Source organism: Saimiri boliviensis, chromosome 13, assembly GCF_048565385.1.
Source record: "Saimiri boliviensis isolate mSaiBol1 chromosome 13, mSaiBol1.pri, whole genome shotgun sequence".
NCBI classification, from domain to species: domain Eukaryota; kingdom Metazoa; phylum Chordata; class Mammalia; order Primates; family Cebidae; genus Saimiri; species Saimiri boliviensis.
This window is the reverse complement of record NC_133461.1, coordinates 87961535-87982105: the sequence shown is the minus strand read 5'-3', so window position 1 is coordinate 87982105 and position 20571 is coordinate 87961535. Positions and strand designations below refer to the sequence as shown.

At 43.9% G+C, this 20571-nt stretch overlaps 1 protein-coding gene across 2 annotated transcripts in view; it reads right to left on the bottom strand.

Annotated features, from left to right (window-relative positions):
- Window positions 1-13217: 13217 nt before the first annotated feature.
- The window catches only part of PRAG1 (PEAK1 related, kinase-activating pseudokinase 1), a 60533-nt gene continuing 53179 nt past the window's right edge, over window positions 13218-20571 (bottom strand). For both annotated transcript variants that reach the window (XM_039461171.2, XM_074383920.1), the window contains exon 6: window positions 13218-14769. In XM_039461171.2, the coding sequence (XP_039317105.1) occupies window positions 13633-14769 (1137 nt within the window). In that variant the 3' untranslated portion in view covers window positions 13218-13632. The remainder of the gene's footprint in view (window positions 14770-20571) is intronic.

Sequence of the window (20571 nt, the reverse complement as noted above, 5' to 3'; positions counted from 1 at the left end):
TGATAATAATGAAAAAGTTTGAAATATTGCAAGAACTACCAAAATGTGACATCGAGACATGAGGTCAGCACGTGCTGTTGAAAAAATGGCATCAACAGACGTGCTCAATGCAAACTTGCCATGAACCTTCAGTTCGTAAAAATTACAATATATGTGAGGATCAATAAAGCAGAATGCAATAAAACAAGGCATGCCTATACAGAGACTTGTATGTAAGTGTCCCTAGAAGTTTTATTTATAGTAGCCCCAAACTGACAGCATTCAAATATCCTCCAAAAAATGATGAATACAACAAACTATGGTATATCCATACAGAGAAATATCATTCAACAGTAAAAAGGAATATAAACTCCTGATATATATAATAATGTAAGTCAGTCTTAAAATGTTTAATGCCAGATAAAGAAGTCAGATAAGGAAGTATATTCTATGATTCGAGTTATATCAAATTCTAGAGAAATATAGATTAATATGTAGGGAAAGGAAACATCAGTGGCTTCCTGGGGATGGCCACAAGGCAGAAGGCGGGAGTTATAGAGAACCACAGGAAACCTTTGTGGGTGATGAAAATGTCCATCGTTTACGAAAATTAGCCAGGCATTGTGGCGAGCACCTGTATTCCCAGCTACCTGGGAGGCTGAGGCAGGAGAATTGTTTGAATCTGGGAGGTGAGGAGGTGGGGAGGTGGAGAGGTGGAGGTTGCAGTGAGCCAAGATCTTGATGGCACCACTGCACTCCAGTCTGGATGAGAAGAAGAAGAAAAAGAAGAAGAGGAAGAAGAAGGAAAAAGAGAAGGGGAAGGAGAAAATGTTTAGCATCTTGGTTATGGCAAAGATTTTATGGGTGTATATGTATGCTGAAACACCATTTTTTATTTATCAAGTTTATTTACACTTACACATATGCAGTTTATTATGGAAATCAATTATACCTCAAAATAGCTATTAAAAATAAAAAGTCCCTCCCAATCTTGTCCATCTTGTAGACTTCAAACTATCTTTTATTACAGGCATAAGCCACTGTGCCCGGCTGAAAATAGATGTTCACACAAACACTTGTACCTGAATGTTCAAAGCAGTTTTATTCATGAAAGCCAAAGAGTGGACAACTCAGATGTCCATCAACTGATGAATGGATCAATAGGCTATCCTGTTCCTTACTAAGGGGGTTGTACAGGTGGTACAAAAACTGAGAGTGAGAGTCTTACCTGGATGTAAAAAGTGTCTTGGGAAAACTTTTTGAGATTATCATAGCTCTTAATAGCTGCGCAAGGTTACACATTTCTATCAATCAAAAAAGCAATGGCTGAGGACATTGTTTATGGTTGGGGACATTAAACAGTGATCACATTACAGCTCAGTAATTGACAAAGAGAAAGCATGACTTCTCACTCTAGGATTCTGGCTTGTCATGTTTCATTTACTTTTGAATGCAGACAAATTTCCTGAGGAGGACTATGGATGTGAGAACAAGTCAAATAGTAAGACTGACATATTTCTACCTCTTACATGCTATTTTAAAAATCAAATTTTAGCTGACCTCAAGATCCCAGATTTTACCAACAACTAGATATTGCCAGAGGCCTAAGAAGAGGTTCTATGGCCTTTTGCCATACCCAGTAGCCTCAGCCCATTTTCGGAGACTTTCGGTTCTTGTCAGTGGCCCTTGGAGAGACAATTGGATTTCTTGTCTTAACTTCCTCTAATCTTTCTGGTTAATGGGAGCCAGGGAAAAGGCATGGCAACTACAAATCTGTCCTATTGCTGCCAGAAAGAGTCCATTGCAGGCAGCCCCCAGCTCCGGACACAGAAAATATTGTCAGTCACAGACAAAATAAACAGTTCTCCATCTGGGAGGCCCACTGAGTGACAAGTAGCTTTTAATGTAGACATCACTCCCCCAGAGAGCTATTTGTTTGGAGGCTGAGGAGACAGGGAAAAGCTTCTCTGCCAAGATACTGTGCTATCATATTTTTACTTCCTGCAATGCAACCTTCATGAGTCTGGGCAGAAGTGATTACCCTGGCACTTTAAAAGGAAAGTTGCTTCTGAAACCAGATTCTTCCTGGCAGAACTCAGACATGCCTTTATTGGGGCTGATGAAATAATCAGCCCTGGGTTTAGTTCACTTCGACAGACGCCTCCAACCAGAAATAGGAGAGAAACTAGGCCAAGGTCTGGACCCTGCCAACTGTGGCTGTCAGGGACACTTGAATAGGTTCCATAATTTCTCAGAAAGGCTGAGGAATTATTTTGGAAAACCGAATTCCTAGTATAAAAACATAACATTAGGAAACATGTCAAAAAGAAGGCATCCATGCTCCATGGCCAAGAAACAAAAGTGTGTCTTTTAAAGCTGATCCAAATTTGGGAAAACCTAGAGCATGTTTAACCCTACATACATGGAATATTTTGCTCATGGAATTGTATCAATATTCCTTAAGAATCGCTGGCAAATTTTTAAGTTATCTGTATGTGTCTAGCATGCCTGCGTTAGTTCATTTTCACATTGCTATAAAGATATATCCCGAAACTGGGTAATTTGTAATGGAAAGAGGTTTAACTGACTCACGGTTCCACATGACTTGGGGTGCCTCAGGAAACTTAGAATCATGGTGGAAGGGGAAGAGGAAGCAAGGACCTTCTTCACATGGTGGCAGGAGAGAGAAGAGCAAGCCAGGGAAATGCCAGGTGCTTATAAAACCATCAGATCTCATTAGAATTCACTCACTATCATGAGAACAGTGAACCGCCCCCATGGGCTGATGATCTCCTTCCACCCGGTCTCTCCCTCTACACCTGGGGATGACAAGTCAAGATGAGATTTGGATGGGGACACAAAGCGTTACCATATCAATGCCTTGCAGCACCAAATCTTGCTAACCTGAGCCCCATGTAAGAGGTGCAGTTCCTGGTAGTGAAGGAACAGCCTCAGCATAAACCTGAGGTGGCTCACCAGGCTGGGCTTTCATTAACATTCAGCCTCAGTTTTCTGGGGTTTTTTTTTTGAGACAGAGTCTCACTCTGTTGCCCAGGCTAGAGTACAGTGGCACAATCCTGGCTCACTACAACCTCTACTTCCCGGGTTAAGGTGATTCTCCTGCCTCAGCCTCCTGAGTAGCTGGGAATACAGGCAAGCACCATTGTGCCTGGCAAATTTTTGTAGTTTTAGTAGAAATGAAATTTCATCATATTGGCCAGGCTGGTCTCGAACTCCTGACCTCAGGTGATCTGCCCACCCTGGCCTCCCAAAGTGCTGGAATGACAGGCGTGAGCCACCACACTCAGCTCAGCCTCAGTTTTAAGGAGAAAAATCTTACAGAGGGGAAAATAAGCAGCTTGGGAGGCTTGAGGACTCTTGCTCCCTTTCTGTCCTGGTAGTTTGGTGTAGAAAATGGAATGTGATGTTTTGTAGCAGTCTGGCAGGGGAACGGCACTGCACCTTTGTCCACCTGTCCTGCTAGAAATTGGACACCAAACTGACAAGCTTGGGGTGGGGTCATTTGGAAAGGTGACTGTGGAGGCACAGCCACTTGCCTGCAGGTTTGCTGCATGGGGAATTGGGTGTGCGGCAGGTGGGCAGGAGCAGAGCCTGCGGCAAGGCCTGGTGGGGGCTGAACTGGGGAAGCACCTCGGACATCCCCCACATGCCCGCATGACTAATCCCACAGGCCTCTGAGCAGTGGGGCAGCTTGGCAGAGCCCAGGCTTGGATGGAACAGATAATCCAAGAGAGAATATTCTCCCTCCAGGGTACTGGAGGGGCTTTATCACCCTGGGAGTGCCTTTAGGGTGTTGCAACTGAAAATGTTTTTAATAAAGTTTGTGTGCATCTGTGACACACCTCATTGCTACACATTGCAGAGAGGTAGACAGTGTTTGCATGGCATGCCCAAGAAAATAGAAAATGTCTCCACGAATCTTAAGTTTTGATGTTACCAATAGAGTACTCACTCTGTAGTCACTCTTGCAGTGGAAGCTGCTCAATATAGGAAAAGTAAATACCAGCTTTAGTGTAAAAGACAGAGGCTGTGTGGATCCTGCTGTGATGGCCGGGGCACCAATCATCAGAAACAGAGGCGAGGCTGTGCTGGGGTGGAGAGAACACCGGGTTTGAATGCAGAAGACCTTGATTCCAATCTGAGTCCTGTTACTGGCCAGTCATAAGGATTCTCTGGCAAGTTGCTTTGTCTCTCAGAGCTCCCCGTCATGCTCTGCAGGTGGGGACGCTGGATGGCTTTAGAGGGTTGTTGGGAGATAAGGAGCATGAAAGTGTTTTGCCACCGGTAAAGCTCTGTGTCATTTGTGGAACATCATTCTTCTTAAGCTGTTGACACAGTCACTAACTAAAAACTATGCGTCATCATAAATATCCTCGACACATTTATTGAGCACCTACTGCATACAATGCAGGGGTCAAGAGAATGAGGAAGCAAGTGGTGTAGGACATTGTCGCTGCTCTCAGTGGCCCCACAGTCTACTCAGTGAGAAAGAATATACTTACGTTAAGATTTTTAAAAAACTGCCTGCCTCCCTGGTTCAGAGGGATGCAGCAGTGAGGGATTGCAGAGGAGAAAGGGACAGCAGCCTTCACAAACAGGGGAGGACTTTTTTATTAGTTATTTTTTTTTATTATTTTTAATTTGGGGGACTACATGGTAAGTGTATATATTTATGGGGTACATGAGATAAATATTATGTGCAATGTGAAATAAAAGCATCATAGAAAATGAGGTGTCCATCCCCTCAAGCATTTATCCTTAGAGTTACAAACAATCCAGTGACACTCCCTAAGTTATTTTAAAATGTACAATTAAGTTATTATTGACTCTAGTCACCTGTTGTACTATCAAATAGTAGATTTTATTCTTTCTACTTTTTTGTACCCTTTAACTATCTTCACCTCCCCGCAATAAGCCCCCCGCCACTTTTCCCAGCCTCTGGTAATCAACCTTCTACTCTGTGTTCTTGAATTAGGTGTGGCTTGAGTTAAACATTGAAGGGCTGGCTGTGTGTGGTGGGGCATGCCTGTAATCTCAGCACTTTGGGAGGTTAAGGCTAGTGGATAACCTGAGGTTAGGAATCCAAGATCAGCCTGGCCAACATGGCAAAACCCCATCTCTACTAAAGTTACAAAAATTAACCGGTCGTGGTGGTGGGCGCCTATTAATTCTAGCTACTTGGGAAGTTGAAGCAGCAGAATCACTTGAAGCTGGGAGGTGGAGGTTGCAGTGAGCCAAGAGCATGCCATTGCATTCCAGCCTGGGTGACAGAGTGAGACTCCATCTTGGAAGTATGGGCCACCACATCCAGCCAAAGATAACTATGTTGGAAAAAAAAAGGAAGGACAAGCAAGATGCTGATGGGTACCCAGTAAACACAGGGGTATACACATGGTAGTACAGTGTGCTTAGTAGAGAATGGACGTCATACAGCCTAGACTCTAGTCCTGAATTTACACTTCACTTATCAATTCATTTTTCCACATCTTAATTTTCTCTTAAAATAGAGATTATCTGTCTAGATTTCTCCATGTATCAGAGGGATGCTTTAAGAAGGTAAAATAATATTTCAAATAACAAGACTTTAAATCTTTTGGAGCAGAGAAGTCAGGTAAACAAAGATACTCTTATTCTGTCATTCATAGTTTTCCAACATTGTCATCAGACACCAAACTAAAAATTTCTGTGCAAGCAACCCAGGGAGTCTTTGAATGACAGGTCGGCGGTATTAATGAATTCCCTTCTCAGTGCTCAGACCACAAGAATCTGTGAATGAAAATGAGACAGAGGACCCAGATGTAATGAGAGTTTCTGTTTACTAAACTGAGTGGTGTCCATTTACAGAAACACAGATCCCACACAAAGCCAAGCTGTGGCTATCCTCAGGGCTTGTGTTATTTCCTTAACATCACTGCAGGAATATTCAATGTCTGTCTCCTGCATTCTTTCTTTCCCTTCGAGATAATCTGAGAGTTACCACAAAGGAAACACTACAGACTTCACTGGTCCTACTGAAGATCTGATTCCAATCCCCCATCAAACTGCTACCAGAGGCCTGTACCCCAGTGAAAAGCCTTTTTATGGGAGCACTTGTGATGGGTGTCGTTTAGACATAGTTATCTTCGGCTGGATTTGGTGGCCCATACTTCCAATCCCAGCACTTTGGGAGGTGGAGGTGAGAAGACGGCTTGAAACCAGGAGTTTGAGACCAGCCTGGGCAACATAGGGAGACCCCCATCTCTACAAAAAATTTAAAAATTAGTCCAGTATGATGGTGTAAACCTGTAACCTCAGCTACTCAGGAGGCTGAAGTGGGAGGATCACTTGAGGCAAGGAAGTTGATGCTGCAGTGAACTGTAATCATACCACTGCACTGCAGCTAGACAATGGAGCAAGACTCTATCTCTAAAAAAAAAAAAAAAAAAAATAGAAACGGTTATCCTACCAAAAGAATAAACGGCTGCACCACCATTTAACATTGTCCTTCGTTTTCTTTTCTTCATTTTGATTCTTTCTCCAACGAACTGTTGCCTTTTCAGAGATGAAACAAAGGGGGCTCTTGGGTAACAACCCAGGGCCCAGCAGCTGGCTCCAGCGAGGCCTGTCTGCAGGATGAAGGCTGAGATCAAATGTGTGACTCATAAATGGGAGGCAGCTGCCAACCCCGGCTGCAGGGCATAGTCGGCACTGGCTGGGAAGGCTCTCTGGTCTGTACCCTTGTCTGCTTCCTGTGCTAGGAGCTCAGCCCCTATCCCACCTCCCTTCTCCAGCCCTATCTCCGCATGGAATTGTTCTGGCTGTCACCCAGAGAGCTCCTTCTTTCTACCCATGTTCAGTTAGGTACTTGAAACAGCACATGACTCATGTTGTACTCAGCCAAGACTAACAGCATCAGGCTTCTATTGTTCAAGAGCTGACTCCAAGTTCCATGAACAGTTTCAATAAGTAGAGTCCTTGTTGCTTACATTGCAGCTCTCTAAAGTCATGGAAAGAAATGACCACACTGGAGCCACAGAAAAGCCAGGGCACAGAGTAGCACAACCTCATTCTTCCTTAAACACTGTCTCTGGAAGATCATCCTGAAGCATTTTTCTTGGAGAACCGGCCATAGTCACCAGGTTGGGTTTGCCGCAAGGGATGAATACAGAGCTTGTCAAAGACAAGTCGAGTTGCAAGTGCAAAGACTAGCAGTGTCACTCCAGGGACTAGTAAGGGCCTGAGGGTGAATTTTATCATTAACTCAGGGCTCTGCTGCCAATGTTAACTGCATTTTAGAGCAAGCCTCAGAATATCCATCTGGGAAGGAGAAGAGTCTGTATCTCCCAATGGAAATCAAATGAGTTGTCCTAAGACCTGAAACAAGGAGCAATACCAGTAAGAGATCATTACAATTTTCATGAATTAATGTCCTCCCAGCAGTGCAAATGATGTTTTAACACCTGGGTAAAAGGTGATAAAACCTTGTCAATTCTCTGACTCAGGGGAGAGATCAAGCCACTTCCTCTCTTTAAGAAAGTTCCTGTTGACATACTGCTAAGTGAGAAAAGCAAAGTGCTCTCGCATCTCAGGCATGGTAACTTCTGTATAAGAAAGAAGAATATACTTGTATCTGCCTATTTGTGCACAAACACAGGAAGGATCAAGTGGAAATTGGTGAGTTTGGTGACCACAGTGGGTGGGTGCTCTCGGGGGGAAAGGAGGGGAGAATGGCATGGAGTAGAAAGCATGGAGGAACGGAGGATTGATATCTGAGTAGCTTTGATCGTCCGCATCCAGTGATCCTCTCACCTCAGCCTCCTGAGTTAGGACCACAGATGAGGGCCACCATGCCTGGCTAATTTTTTTATTTTTATTTTTTTTAGAGACATCATCTCTCAATGTTGCCCCAGGCTGGTTTTCAACTCGTGGCCTCAAGCAATTCTTAGCCTACCAAAATGCTGAGATTATGGCCTTGGCCTTTCAAAGTGCTGGGATTACAGGCGTGAGCCACTGTGTCCAGTCCTGAGTATACCTGTTGGATAGTTTTGTCTTTGAGTGTCGTGTTAGGGTTTGCCTACTCAAATAAATAAAACCAACAAAGCTGAGGGGTAGGAAAAAGAAAATCCATTTCTTTTTTGGGAAGACCAGAACTTGCTTTTGTCATCATGGTGGTGGGAAGGGCTCAGTAAATAAAGGATTTAAATAAAAGGCTCAGTTGTTAAAGTCTTTCTGATTTTTTAAGGGATCTGCTATATAAGTTCTGAAACTGAACTCTACACAACCTAGAAAAGAGGAAATTGTTACTGCTTCCTCATTCCTGGAAATCTTTGAAAAGAGAATAGACACACAAATGTCTGTGTAATCCTCGTAAAGGGGTGAAGGCATGATTACCCTTTCAGCATTGTGGAAAGTCATCAGGGCTGGATCCATGCATATGATATTAAATGGGTGCAAAAGCTGTTGCTGTTTTTGCCATTAAAATTAATTAAAAAGTAATGGCAAAAACCACATGACTTTTGCACCAACCTAATGGAGCAGGTAGTTTGTCTCTGAATCTTGTGTTCTCAATTCCTGCCTTGTCTTCCCTTCTCAGACCTCCACACTCCATGCCCCCAAGCTGTCTCCATGTTTGCTTTGCCCTGATAAGGCAGTAAAGCAGGAATCTGCAGAGTAACCTTTGATTTCATTACAGTGCACAAAAATCTTAATAATCTAAGCACATCTGGTGTCTAGGGCAGCATTTTTTTGAGGGAATAGCTGTAATCACCTCTGGTATAAGAGCTGAAAATGTTTGAATCTCACATTTGGAATATCTGATCAATGTCTACGTTCAAATTCCAACTGGGAGAATCCAGTACTGAGTCAGCCTGTTGACATGAAGAAAAATCTCAAGTAAACTTGACTTTTCTTTTTCCACAATTGCATAAGCTTGGCATGGATGCAGGTACATTCTGGAAGAAAAGATTCAGATCATACAAGAATGAGTATCCTGGATCTGGTAAGGATCCAAATTGGTCACAGATATTTTGGCCCAACCCCAGAGTCCCTTAAACCAAAATATCACTTTTGAGTTAATTTGGGCTCTTTTTCTGGAATCCCATAATCCATTGGGCTACCTCCTGACCAATTTCTCCTCCTAGGACATCTTTTACAGGGAGGTTGCCCCATTGCCTGCATTAATTAGAATTGGAAAAAAAAAAAAAAAAGAGTAATTTGTCAAGACAATCACCCTATGGTACTTGCTCCAACCATCTTATTATTGCCTTCAATTTTTTTTTTCCAACAATGACATCAGCTGGGTTAAACTTTGATTTCCAATGAATAAATTCCATTCATATTACCCTCTCTTAAAAATGACAAGTTGGTTTTATGTTACAAATCTACTACTTTTAGTCAAATTTGGTAAACTTATCTTTAGATCGCCAAAGATTTTCAGATATTCAGCAGAGCAGAAAAGGGCTGCCTCATTTACTGACTGTGTGTATTTTAGGAGCAAATTTAGAACTCACTAAAGTAACATGTGTCTTCTTTTTTCAAAATCGTTATACTTATTTTGTGTACATGCATACATCTCAAGAGTGTTTCCAGCCCTAAGCTCTTGGAAACCATGAAGTGTTATATAAAGTGGTAACTACGGCTCCCCAGAATCCAGTTCTTTTAGATCTGAGCCATATGTTATGATAAATAAATAATCCCTAAAACATTTATCTGGATTCTGGCAAGGATATAACTATTTAGTTATGAGGTTTTATAATGCCTACATTAAAAAAAAAATAGAAGAAAAACGATTCCACGTCTTGGCATAAAAATGAGAATGACTTACAAACAACAAAAATTACATATGTGGAAAGGATTATGGGGGCGACTTAACTCAGAGTGAGAGAGAAGAAAAACTGAAGATTTAAATACCAGTAGTTGGGTTTAGAGCCAAGGAAAACGGAAGATGAACTCGCTGATAACAGGAGTATTAAATTGCCAGATGCCATACAACTCTCTTCGTACAAAAGTCCCTGATGATTTCCAAATCTCAGTCCTGCAGAACAAATGATTGTTTCTGGGCATAATGGATTTCGTGCTAGAATCTTCTGTGAGATAAAGCTGTGAAGCCTAAGTGTATTTCGAAGTAACGACAACAACAACAACAATTATATTGAACTTCTGAATTTAGTGCGACTGAAGTTGTTTGTTAAACCCAGTTATTTATAGCCACATGACTAATCATTTATGGAAAAGGCCAATCCATGGAGAGGAATGGGTGGCAATCATTTCCAGAAAATTTGAGGAAACTAGGTTTTAACATTCCATATTTAAATTTCACCAATGGTGGAGACAAAAAAAAAAAAAAAAAAAAAAAAACCTATTGTATAGAGCACCCTTGACATAACTCACTCCATTTTAGACTAAGACTCCATTTTATCTTTCACAGGGCACTTTGCCAACAAGGATAAGATGTTTTGTTTAATAAATAGCGACAACAACAAAAAAAGATAAAGACTGCATCCAACCAGAAAAAGACACGAACAAGCACAATTCCACAATCAGTTCTTATTAGACGACTCTGTGCTTTTAAAAGGTCAGGCCTTAAGCAGCTCGAAATGGCTGTCTTAACTGACACTGTCTTGCAGTCACTCATGATAAGAACTTGGCATCTGCTTCTGCCACCTCCAACATTCTTCCTTGCAAGACCAACCCATGCCCCCGGACTGGTTCCTTAACCCTTCTCCAATCTCTTTCTCCTCTTGATGTTCAGTGTCACTTTGTTTATTGTGGAATGTTTAATCTGTAACATGTATGCATTGATATAAGTATACTATTAAGTGTGGTTTGCCATACTGACTGACTTGAGGAGTGGCTTGAGCCTGTGTGCCTGCAGCTCTACCAGGAGAATGGAAGATACAAGGAAAATTGCCTCCTTGTCAATTCCATGTGGCTTCTGGCTTTTGTGACTGAGTTAACATCAATAAAAGCCTGACAATGTGGAAAGACACAGTCATGTGTGGACCTGGATATTTTTAACCTGGCATTGCTCGTGACACCTATCTTCAAAAAATGCTTTTTTCTTTTTTCCTTTTTAAAACTGCTATTGGGACATTATTCCATGTCTTCAAACAGAAAAAATTATTGACCAATTTCCTTTAGAACTAAGCACTGGACAAAGATGTACTCCTTTGGATGAACTCTTTCCTAAAATTACACACAAAAAAGAATTCTGCCACCAGTTTTCTTTTTCTAGGTTGGTGGGCAGCTCAGAAGTAAGTTTTATGTTTAATTGCTCTTATTCCTCTCAATTAGAATTTATTGCTATTGTCTCTTATTTATCCTTTACTTTTTGGTTCATGTTGGTTTTTAAAATTGCTTTGACAACCTCATTTTTTTTTCTGAAGTGGATGGCATATAAAAAAGTTGGAATTAAATTATTAATTCAGAAATTAAAAATGTGGCTCCTAAGACATTTACTTTCTTGCTTGCTCTCTCTCTCTCTCTCTCTCTCTCTCTCTCTGGACAGACTCTCACTCTGCCACCCAGGCTGGAGTGTAGTGGCACGATCTTGGCTCACTGCAACCTCCACCTCCAGGTCCAAGCTATTCTTTTGCCTCAGCCTCCTGAGTAGCTGGGATTACAGCCATGTGCTATGATACCCAGCTAATTTTTGTATTTTTAGTAGAGACACGGTTTCTCCATGTTGGCCAGGCTGGTCTCGAACTCCTGATATCTCAGGTGATCTACCCACTTCGGCCTCTCAAAGTGCTGCGATTATAGGTATGAGCCACCACCCCCAGCCTTATTTTCTAATGGCACCAAATTCCCCTGGCAGAATATTTGCCCCTCTCTCTCCATTGTGTATTTACTTGAAGTGGAAAAGGACAAAAAAGCAGAAGACAGCAAATTGAGGGCAGAAGGTTTGCCTGGCAAATTCCAAGTAACAAAGAAAACTGAAAACGGTCCCTGAAACAGATAGGTCTTAGGGAGAAATATGATTCCCACATTCGCAGGCTCTCTTTCTCTTGTACAAAAGGATTGGGGTTGGTTTTAGGTCAGTTCTTTCCTTAATGCTCAGGAAACAATTGAAATTACAAATGTGCCCCAGGTGCTGTCTTTACCACTGATGCAAGGAAATATGAATGTGTTTACATGTAGTCAGGGGCTGGAAGGTGGAACTCGAAAAATGATTGAAATTAATATGCAGAGGAGGACCTGGGAGAGTTCTCTATCCTTCTTGCTGAGTGCATCCCAGGTTTCTAAAACATCCATTCAGATCTTTGTATTTGTTTTAATTTGTCCAGAGTTATTAACAAGGTTTTAGAAATTAATTAGATCTCTAGTTGGAAGATTACCCATTAGGTAGAAACACAAGAGTCTTGGGGCTATTTCTCTTCAAATAGGTAATTTTCGACTTGTGCGTGCGTATGTGTGTGTGTAGTTTTGAGGAGGAAAGATCTGATGCCTAGTTTTCTTTGTGTATTTTTAAAGGCATGGGAACAAATATTGACTGCATTAAGTAGTAGGTGCCAATAGATGTGTTAAATGAGGTTTTAGAAAAGGATACTTGGAGGTCCGAACAGCAGAGGGAGTACTGGCCTGGGAGTTGAAACACCTGAGTTCTATTCTATTCTTGCACTGCCATCATCTAGTACAGTAGGAACAGGGGGCTGTTTGCCACCTGGCATCCCATGCACTCTCCACCTTCTCTCTGTCCCAGGATGTTTATCCTTCAGACTGTGTCACCCAAGGTCCTTTGCTGTCTGGCATCCCATTAGGCTGGAGATAACAGGTGGGAAACAGAGACAACCATCTCTGGCTGTAGAGATCTCAGGGCAAATACCTCCTGTAAGTTCCCCTGTCCTGCTGTTCTGGCCCTTGCTTTTGGCCTTGTCACCCTTTGTTCTCATAACCCTGACCACACCTAGCTAAGTGGTCCCCTTAAGATCTTTTCATAGGAATCATCTGGCGTGGATTCTGTTTTCAGGCAGATATCTGAATGGTAAGCAGCTTTAGCAAACTAGAAATGGGTTTAGAGCAGTGGGGTTGAATTCCAAACAACTGGGATCACAGCGACTGTGTCTGGATTCTTTCCAGGAGGCTGCCAGGTGGAAAGAGAAGCAGGGAAGATTAATTGGTACCCACCTACCTGGTCCTTTGTAGACTGCTGCTCTATCTCCTGAAGTGTTAAGACCAAAGACAGGTCTGTTTTACCCACCAAACATATTAACGCACTCAGGCACTTAAGGATAAAGAGCTTTGCTTGTGACTCAACCAAAAAAATTTTTTAATGGAGTTTTCTTCTTCTTCCTTTTTTAATAACAATTTGACAAAACGGTGAAGAAATCCTTTAACCAGGTAGTGAGACCAGTGTCTAGGCCGCGTTCTGTTCGCTGAACTGCTCTCATGACTTTGCATGGAGCTAGAAATCTATATAATTACAGAAGAAAACAGAGAGGACTTGGTGCAGAGAGGAGACCCGCGCGGATGGGCAACGGCAACCTTAGCCTTTCATATTTATATATGTATTATATATAAATATACATATATTTTTTACATCCAGGTATACCAGTTATCTGTACCATATCCCAGGGAGACAAGGGCACTCCCAAGGCAAGACAGGAAAGGGTTAGGCAGGGAAGGGGCAGCAGACAGTGCAGGCTAAGGCTTGGCTCACAAAAGCTGCAGGAGCTTCAGCGACTGTAAGAGCGCCCCCGGCTCCGCAGATGCCAGGTACTGGCAGCAAAGCCAGTCCTCCAGCTCCACGCCCCGCCTGCGATCCACCGCCTTCTCCGCAAACTTCATCATCATCAGGGCCCGCTTCATGTCGATCCAGTTGTGCAGCGTGCAGCACAGTGCCTCCTCCGAGGTGCCCGGCTGCTGCACCAGCTCGCGCCGGGGACCCCACAGCAGGCACTGCAGCACGCGCTTGGCCTCGCCGATGCGGATGCGCTTGATGGGGTCGGCCTCCAGCAGCAGGTGTGCCAGCTGCTGCAGGCCCGGGGAGTAGAGGGACAGCGCGGGCAGCGGCGGCAGGTCCTCCTGCCGGTAGTCCCGCTCCCGCAGCTGGGCGCGCACCTCGAACGGGTTGGGCTGGTGCAGCAGCTCGTAGATGAGGATGCCGGTCTGGAACTCATCGAACTTGCGGTACTGGGAGGCAGACACGATCTCGGGGGCCAGCCGGGCCTGGTTCTTCTTCTGCTGCAGGTTTGGGGTACCCCCGGGCTTCTGCTTGGCCTTCAAAAAGTTGCTAATGATGAGCCGGGGCAGCTGCTTCTCCCCAGGGCCTCCCGGGCAGGCCGGGCCGGCTGCGGGGCTGGGAGCGCCACCGGCCGGGAGGGCGCCAGACGAGCCGGGAGGGGCGGCGGCGGCGGCGGGAGGGGCGGCGGCGGGGGCAGGGGCGGCCGGCGGGGTGCAGTGCACCAGCAGCAGGTTCTCCAGGCACAGGTCCCGGTGGATGATCCCGTGCTCCTTCAGGTGCTCCAGCCCGTTGCAGAGCTGCAGGAGCAGGAAGCACACGCGCCGCTCGTATGCCTCGGGCTCCGCCTGATGGCTGGCCGCCGAGTCCCGCACGAAGTCGGAGGCGGTCTGATGCGGCACCTCTCGGGTGATGACCACCACGCAGTCCTGCTCCTGCGCAGGGGGGTGTGCGGGCAGGGCCGGCACAGGGTCCTTGGGCGCGTCGTGGGCGGTGAGCATGCTGGAGGGCACCGAGGCGACGAAGTGGCCGCAGTCCTGCTGGATGTTAAAGTGCACAGGCACGGATGGGCTGCAGTAGGAGACGGTTTTGGGCTCAGGGGTTTTGCAGATCTGTGGGGAGAAGGAGAATGGCCATCAAGAGTGGGACCCATGGTTCTGCCCAACAAAGAGTGTGGGAACATTTGAGTGTCCACGTGCAAAAAGGTCAACTTCACCCCTTGCTCCATACGAAAACTAACTCAAAGTGGATCACATAAGCTTAAGGATAAGGGCAATATCCACGCGTGCTGGAAGAAAACATGGGACAGAATCTTTCATGCCTTGGGTTAGGCAAAGATTTCTTAAATACCACACCAACAGGGTCGTTCGCAAAAGAAAAAAAAATCACAAACTTAACCTCAAAAGTCTAAATTTTTATGCTTCAAAAGACTCCATGAAGAAAGGGGAAAGACAAGTAATAGATTGGGAGAAAATACCTGCCAAACATGTATCTGATAAAGGACTTATTTCTAGAATTTATATTTTAAAAAAAGAACACTTTTTTACAACTCAATAATACAAAGACAAACAATCCAATCAAAAAGACACAGAATCATGGCATGGAGGGAAAAAATGGTCAAGAAATATGAACAGATAGTTCACCAAAATAAAATGGTAAATGGCCACAAGCATGTGAAAAGATGTTGGACATCATTAATTATCCGGGAAATGCAAATCAAAACCACAAGGAGATATCAGTTCACACCCACTAGTATGAGTTCTAATAAAAGATAGTTCCAAGTGTCCATGAAGACAAGCAGAAATGGGAACCCTCATACATTGCTTGTGGGAGTGTATAATAGGGCAGACACTTTGGAGTAGTTTGTCAATTTCTTAAAAAGTTAAACATAAAATGACCATTTGACCTAGTGAGTAGGGTCCCCTGCTGAGCAACATGCAGTGTGGTGTGAAGGTATTGGCAGGAAGACATCCACCTGTGCACAATGTGGACAAATTCCTGTGAAGCCAAATAAGATTTACAAAGAAAGTAGCCTCACTTTTCTTCCAAGGTGAGTTGCAGCAGCTGAAAGAAACCAGAAAGCTCTCCAGGGAAGAGGGAACCGGAACAAACCCTCAGAGGATCCCCAGTGTAGCATCTAAGATAAAGATAGTAAAAGATCCCAAGCTCTTCTGTGGGAACAGTAGCTGGGGATCCACACAACTGTATCTTTCTTGCCTCCTCCATCTCTTCTTATACAAATGACAGTGCCAGCCACCTGGGGATCTCTAGCAATTCTAGTCCTCATCGGGCTGCCACTCAACTAGAGTCTTGAACCAGCCATGATGTCCCTCTATCAGGCCTCAATCTCCCTGTCATTACTCTGAAAGGGGCTGAAGTCTCCTCTTTCAAATGAATATTATTATGCAACCTCACCCAGGCTTTGTACACAAAGATCAGTGTGTAATGCTGAGAAGAAAGGCATCTCACATTTACCTATAAAATATTATCCTGCAAACACTCCCAAAATAACCCTGCCTTTGGGCTGCAGTGTTGGAATGATGATGAAACAGTGTTTTTGAAGGGCCACAATGCTTACAGGCGATACTTTTAGAAGTTCTATTGCAAGCACCTTTTCACGAAGATTTATTTATATTGCAGCTGTGCAAACCTTCTCAGCATGAAACCTGGCATACAAGAGCTCAGTCTCTAAGGGATGTTTTAAAAGCTAATTATGGGGAATGGTAGGTAACACATTAATTTAGTAATCTCTATTATAAAAGCAGAATGGAAATAAAGGGGAAAGACATTTACCTCAGTCACTGCTTTCTATTACACTTAAAAATCAATTTTGAAATACATGTATCAAAGGCATTGTTATTTTGGCCTACCCAAATATACTTGGTTTTTATTTATTTTTTACTTTTTGAGACAGGGCCTGGCTTTGTCCTTAGGCTGGAGTGCATTGGTACAATCACAGCTCACTGCAGTTTTGACCTCCCAGGTTTAAGCACTCCTCCTGCTTCAACCTCCTGAGAAGCTGGACTACAGGTACACATCACTGTGTCCAACTAATTTTTGGAATTTTTGTATAGACAAGGTTTTGCCATGTTGCCCAGGCTGGTCTTGAACTCCTGGGCTCAAGTGATCCTCCTGCTTTGGCTTCCCAAAGTGCTAGGATTACAGGTGAGAGCCACAGTGCCTGGCCTGTACTTGGTTTTCAAATGGCAGGCTTCTGGAGCACTATTAAACAAAAGGAAACTGGGGAGGAGGTCCTCAAAGAAAGAGGTTTGCATATATGCAGTTTGGCCAACCACCTTCTGCTGTGCTGTCAGTGGAGATGCAGGAAGCTCACCACTGTTACGGTCTCACCCCTAACAGATACAGGTTGACCTCTTGCATGTGCAAGGCACTGTGCCAATTCTGAGGGTTCCATGCAGCAGCTCATTCGATCTCATTAAATCCAAGGAGGAAGGTGCCATTATAGAGGAGGAAACTGGGGCTTCCAGAGGTTAAATTATTTGCTCAGGACCATACAACCAAGAAGGATTCCAAAGGTCAAAAGTATGGGCTCTGGAGTGAAAAAAGGCCTAGGTTTAAGTATTAGCTCTGTAACCTTTGGCAAGTTCCAAGGGATTTTTGTTATTTGCAGGAGTTACGCCCTATGAAAAAGCCATAAACACTCCAGCTCCTAGGGGAAATACAAGGTAAGTTTCCTGGGACCCTCTGGTCACAATATTTTCATTAACCCACCAGTATTCAACCTTGTTTCATGTATGCTTCTGTTTAGAGATACCTCATTTAATATACCCGGTTGACTCATTAACATGAGCTTACAGGCAACAGCATTAGAGCTTATGCCTGAACAAAGCTTATAGAACATACATGTTTTTATCCATGAGGCACATCCCAGCCTTGTGGAGGTTAGGAACACTAGACAGCACTTCAACCCCATGCTTGGGTCATTTCTTTTTTTCTTTCTTTTTTTAGATGGAATCTCTCTCTGTCGTCCAGGCTGGAGAGCAGTGACGCAATCTCGGCTCATTGCAACCTCCACCTCATGGTTCAAATGACTCTCCTGCCTCAGTATCCCAAGTAGGTGGGACTACAGGTGCCTGCCACCACACTCAGATAATTTGTTGTATTTTTAGTAGAGGCAGGGTTTTACCATGTTGGCCAGGCTGGTCTTGAACTCCTGACCTCGTGATCCACTGACCTCGGCCTCCCAAAGTTCTGCGATTACAGGTGTGAGCCACCAGGCCTGGCTACTTTCCCCCCTTTTGCTTGGCACTTCTCCTTGCTGCCAACATGTGAAGAAGGACTTCACCTGGTGTTTGCTGCCCCTTCCACCATGATTCTAAGTTTCCTGAGGCTTCCCCAGCCATGCTGAACTGTGAGTCAATTAAACCTCTTTCCTTTATAAATTACCCAGTCTCAGCTATTTCTTTAGTAGCAGTGTAAGAAGAAACTAAAATCAGGTGACTCAAATTTTTTCTTGCCTTACACCTATCCAGAAATCACTGGAAAGCACTTCAAAGTATTTATTTAGGAATTACAAATAAATTTGAGTGGGTAGATGATTTTTGCAAATACAGAATCCATGCATATTGAAGATGGATAATATTTATCTCAAAGCCTGTTTTCTCCTCTGAATGACAGGGGCAGGGGTAGTCCTTCCTCGTAGGGCCATTGTGAGGATCTGATGAAATGATGCCAGCATGGCTCTCAGCACCAGGCCCAGCCCAGGGTGAGCACAATGGTAAGGGTTGCTATGGTGACGGCTCTTGCCATCTTGGCTGTAGCCCTCTGGTGGTGCAGAGGCATCCGGGGCTGGCCTGCAGGTATTGTGCAAACCCAGAGAGCACAGCTGCCTAGGGGCCTGGGAAGAGTTTCCAAGGCCCCCTTTTCTCAGGGGTATGAAAGGCCTGGGCCCAGCAGACACTTGAAGCCCTGAGCTCCAGTCAGGCTGCTGACATTTCGCACAGATATGTAAATGAAGGAGCAGAGTAAATGGCAACTGGGCTGGATGCATTTCAAAATCAGTGCACTGGGGCTTTGGCAAGACCTTCAGCTTTCTCAAAGCCCAGAAACGTAGGGTGCATGCTAACCAGCCCTGTGAGTGAGCTCTGTGCTCATGTCAGAGCTCATTCTACAGTGCTGGATGGGGGAAGAGGTGGTGGGGGAGGGAGTGGCTTCTTCTCCACCTCCATCTCCCCACTCTCTGCTCCCACCCTTATTTCATTTTTAGGGGGCACTGCGCTCAGATTTTTAGCTCTAGAACTTTACATAGACCCTTGGTTCAGCTCAAGTTTCAAACTTTTTGCTGAGCCAGGACTCATTTAAACTTCGGAGCCAGGGCCTCATTCATGGGTGAAAGTCTGGTCTAAATCATGTCTGTTAAATAAAAAAGGCCCAGCGGCTTAAAATGGGTCCCTAATTACCAAACTAGAATTCTTTCTAGATGGCTGATAAATGACACTGCTTCACATACACAGCTAATGATTTTTTTTTTTTTTTCCTGCCACCTATTCATGTGGTGGAGCTACAAGAGCCAGCTTTATCTCCTCACTGCTGCAGGGCGCTGAGCCCAGGGTAGTAGGTTCCAGCATCAGCAAGGAGCAGGTGTGAGCCTGCTATTGTTAACTGGGACTCTGCAACTGCAAACAAGGTTCTGTCTGCCTTCAGGGCCGGCTCCCTGTTTAACATTCGCAGATGAAATGCACTCAGCCTCAGACAGGCAGCTTTCTGGCTGGGAAGGGAGACCCACTTCCCCTCCTGCGGATCCCCAGATGACTGTAAATCGTCTAGACTTGAGTGCTAATGAAGTGGAACAGCTGCACGTGTGAAATGATGCTCCGGGACCCCCAACACCAGCCCCCCCTCCCAATGACCAGGCCATGCATATTTGCAAATTGATATATTGATATTGTTCCTGGTAACTTTGTTCCAGGAATTACCATCCTCTGCATATTGGATGCTAGTCTCCAAATTTCCTTTTTCACATGGCACAGAGATGATCCATTATTCCTTGAGCTACCGAGTCTCCAAGAAAGCCAAATAGGAAACCCCTGTGACTCTTCCTTAGAGGGCTAAGGCTTATCTTTTGCTTTCTGTATGGCTTCTATTTCTAATGAAATAAGGAGCCACAGTTATTTTTAACATGCTTAAGGAAAGTTAAATTTCTTTTGTATTGTTTATTAGAGAATATGGCTAATTCTGCGTTATTATACGGGACCCTAGAACCCAAGCTGCACAGTACAATTATTTATGGATGTGAAAAAGAAAACCGTTTGTCCCAAGGTCCCCTTACTTCTTGCAGAAGGGTCACCTTACTTTCTATTTCATGGGCGAGAGGGATTCAACCTCTTCCACCAGGCTTTTTCCTCCTCAAAATGGAAAGGTCAGCTGTCTCTTGATACTGAATATTATTCAGTATATATTATTATTATTATTATTATTTTGAGATGGAGTCTCACTTTGTTGCCCAGGCTGGAGAGTAGTGGCCTGATTTCGGCTCACTGCAGCCTTTGCCTCCCAAATTCAAGCAATTCTCCTGCCTCGGCCTCCCAAATAGCTGAAACTACAGGCGTGCGCTGCTATGCTGGGCTAATTTTTTGTATTTGTAGTAGAGACAGGTTTCATCATGTTGGCCAGGATAGTCTTGATCTCCTGACCTTGTCATCTGCCTGCTTAGGACTCCCAAAATGCAGGGATTACAGGTGTGAGCCATCACGCCCAGCCTGGTATATATTATTTATAGTAATACTATTACTACTGATAATATTATTCAGTATATATAAATAATAAATAACTATAAATAATATATGCTGAATATTAGTATTACTACCAACCATATATTTAAATATACTGAATAATATTATTAATAGTAATAATAGTATTATTACTTAAATATTATTTAATATTATTATTTTTTA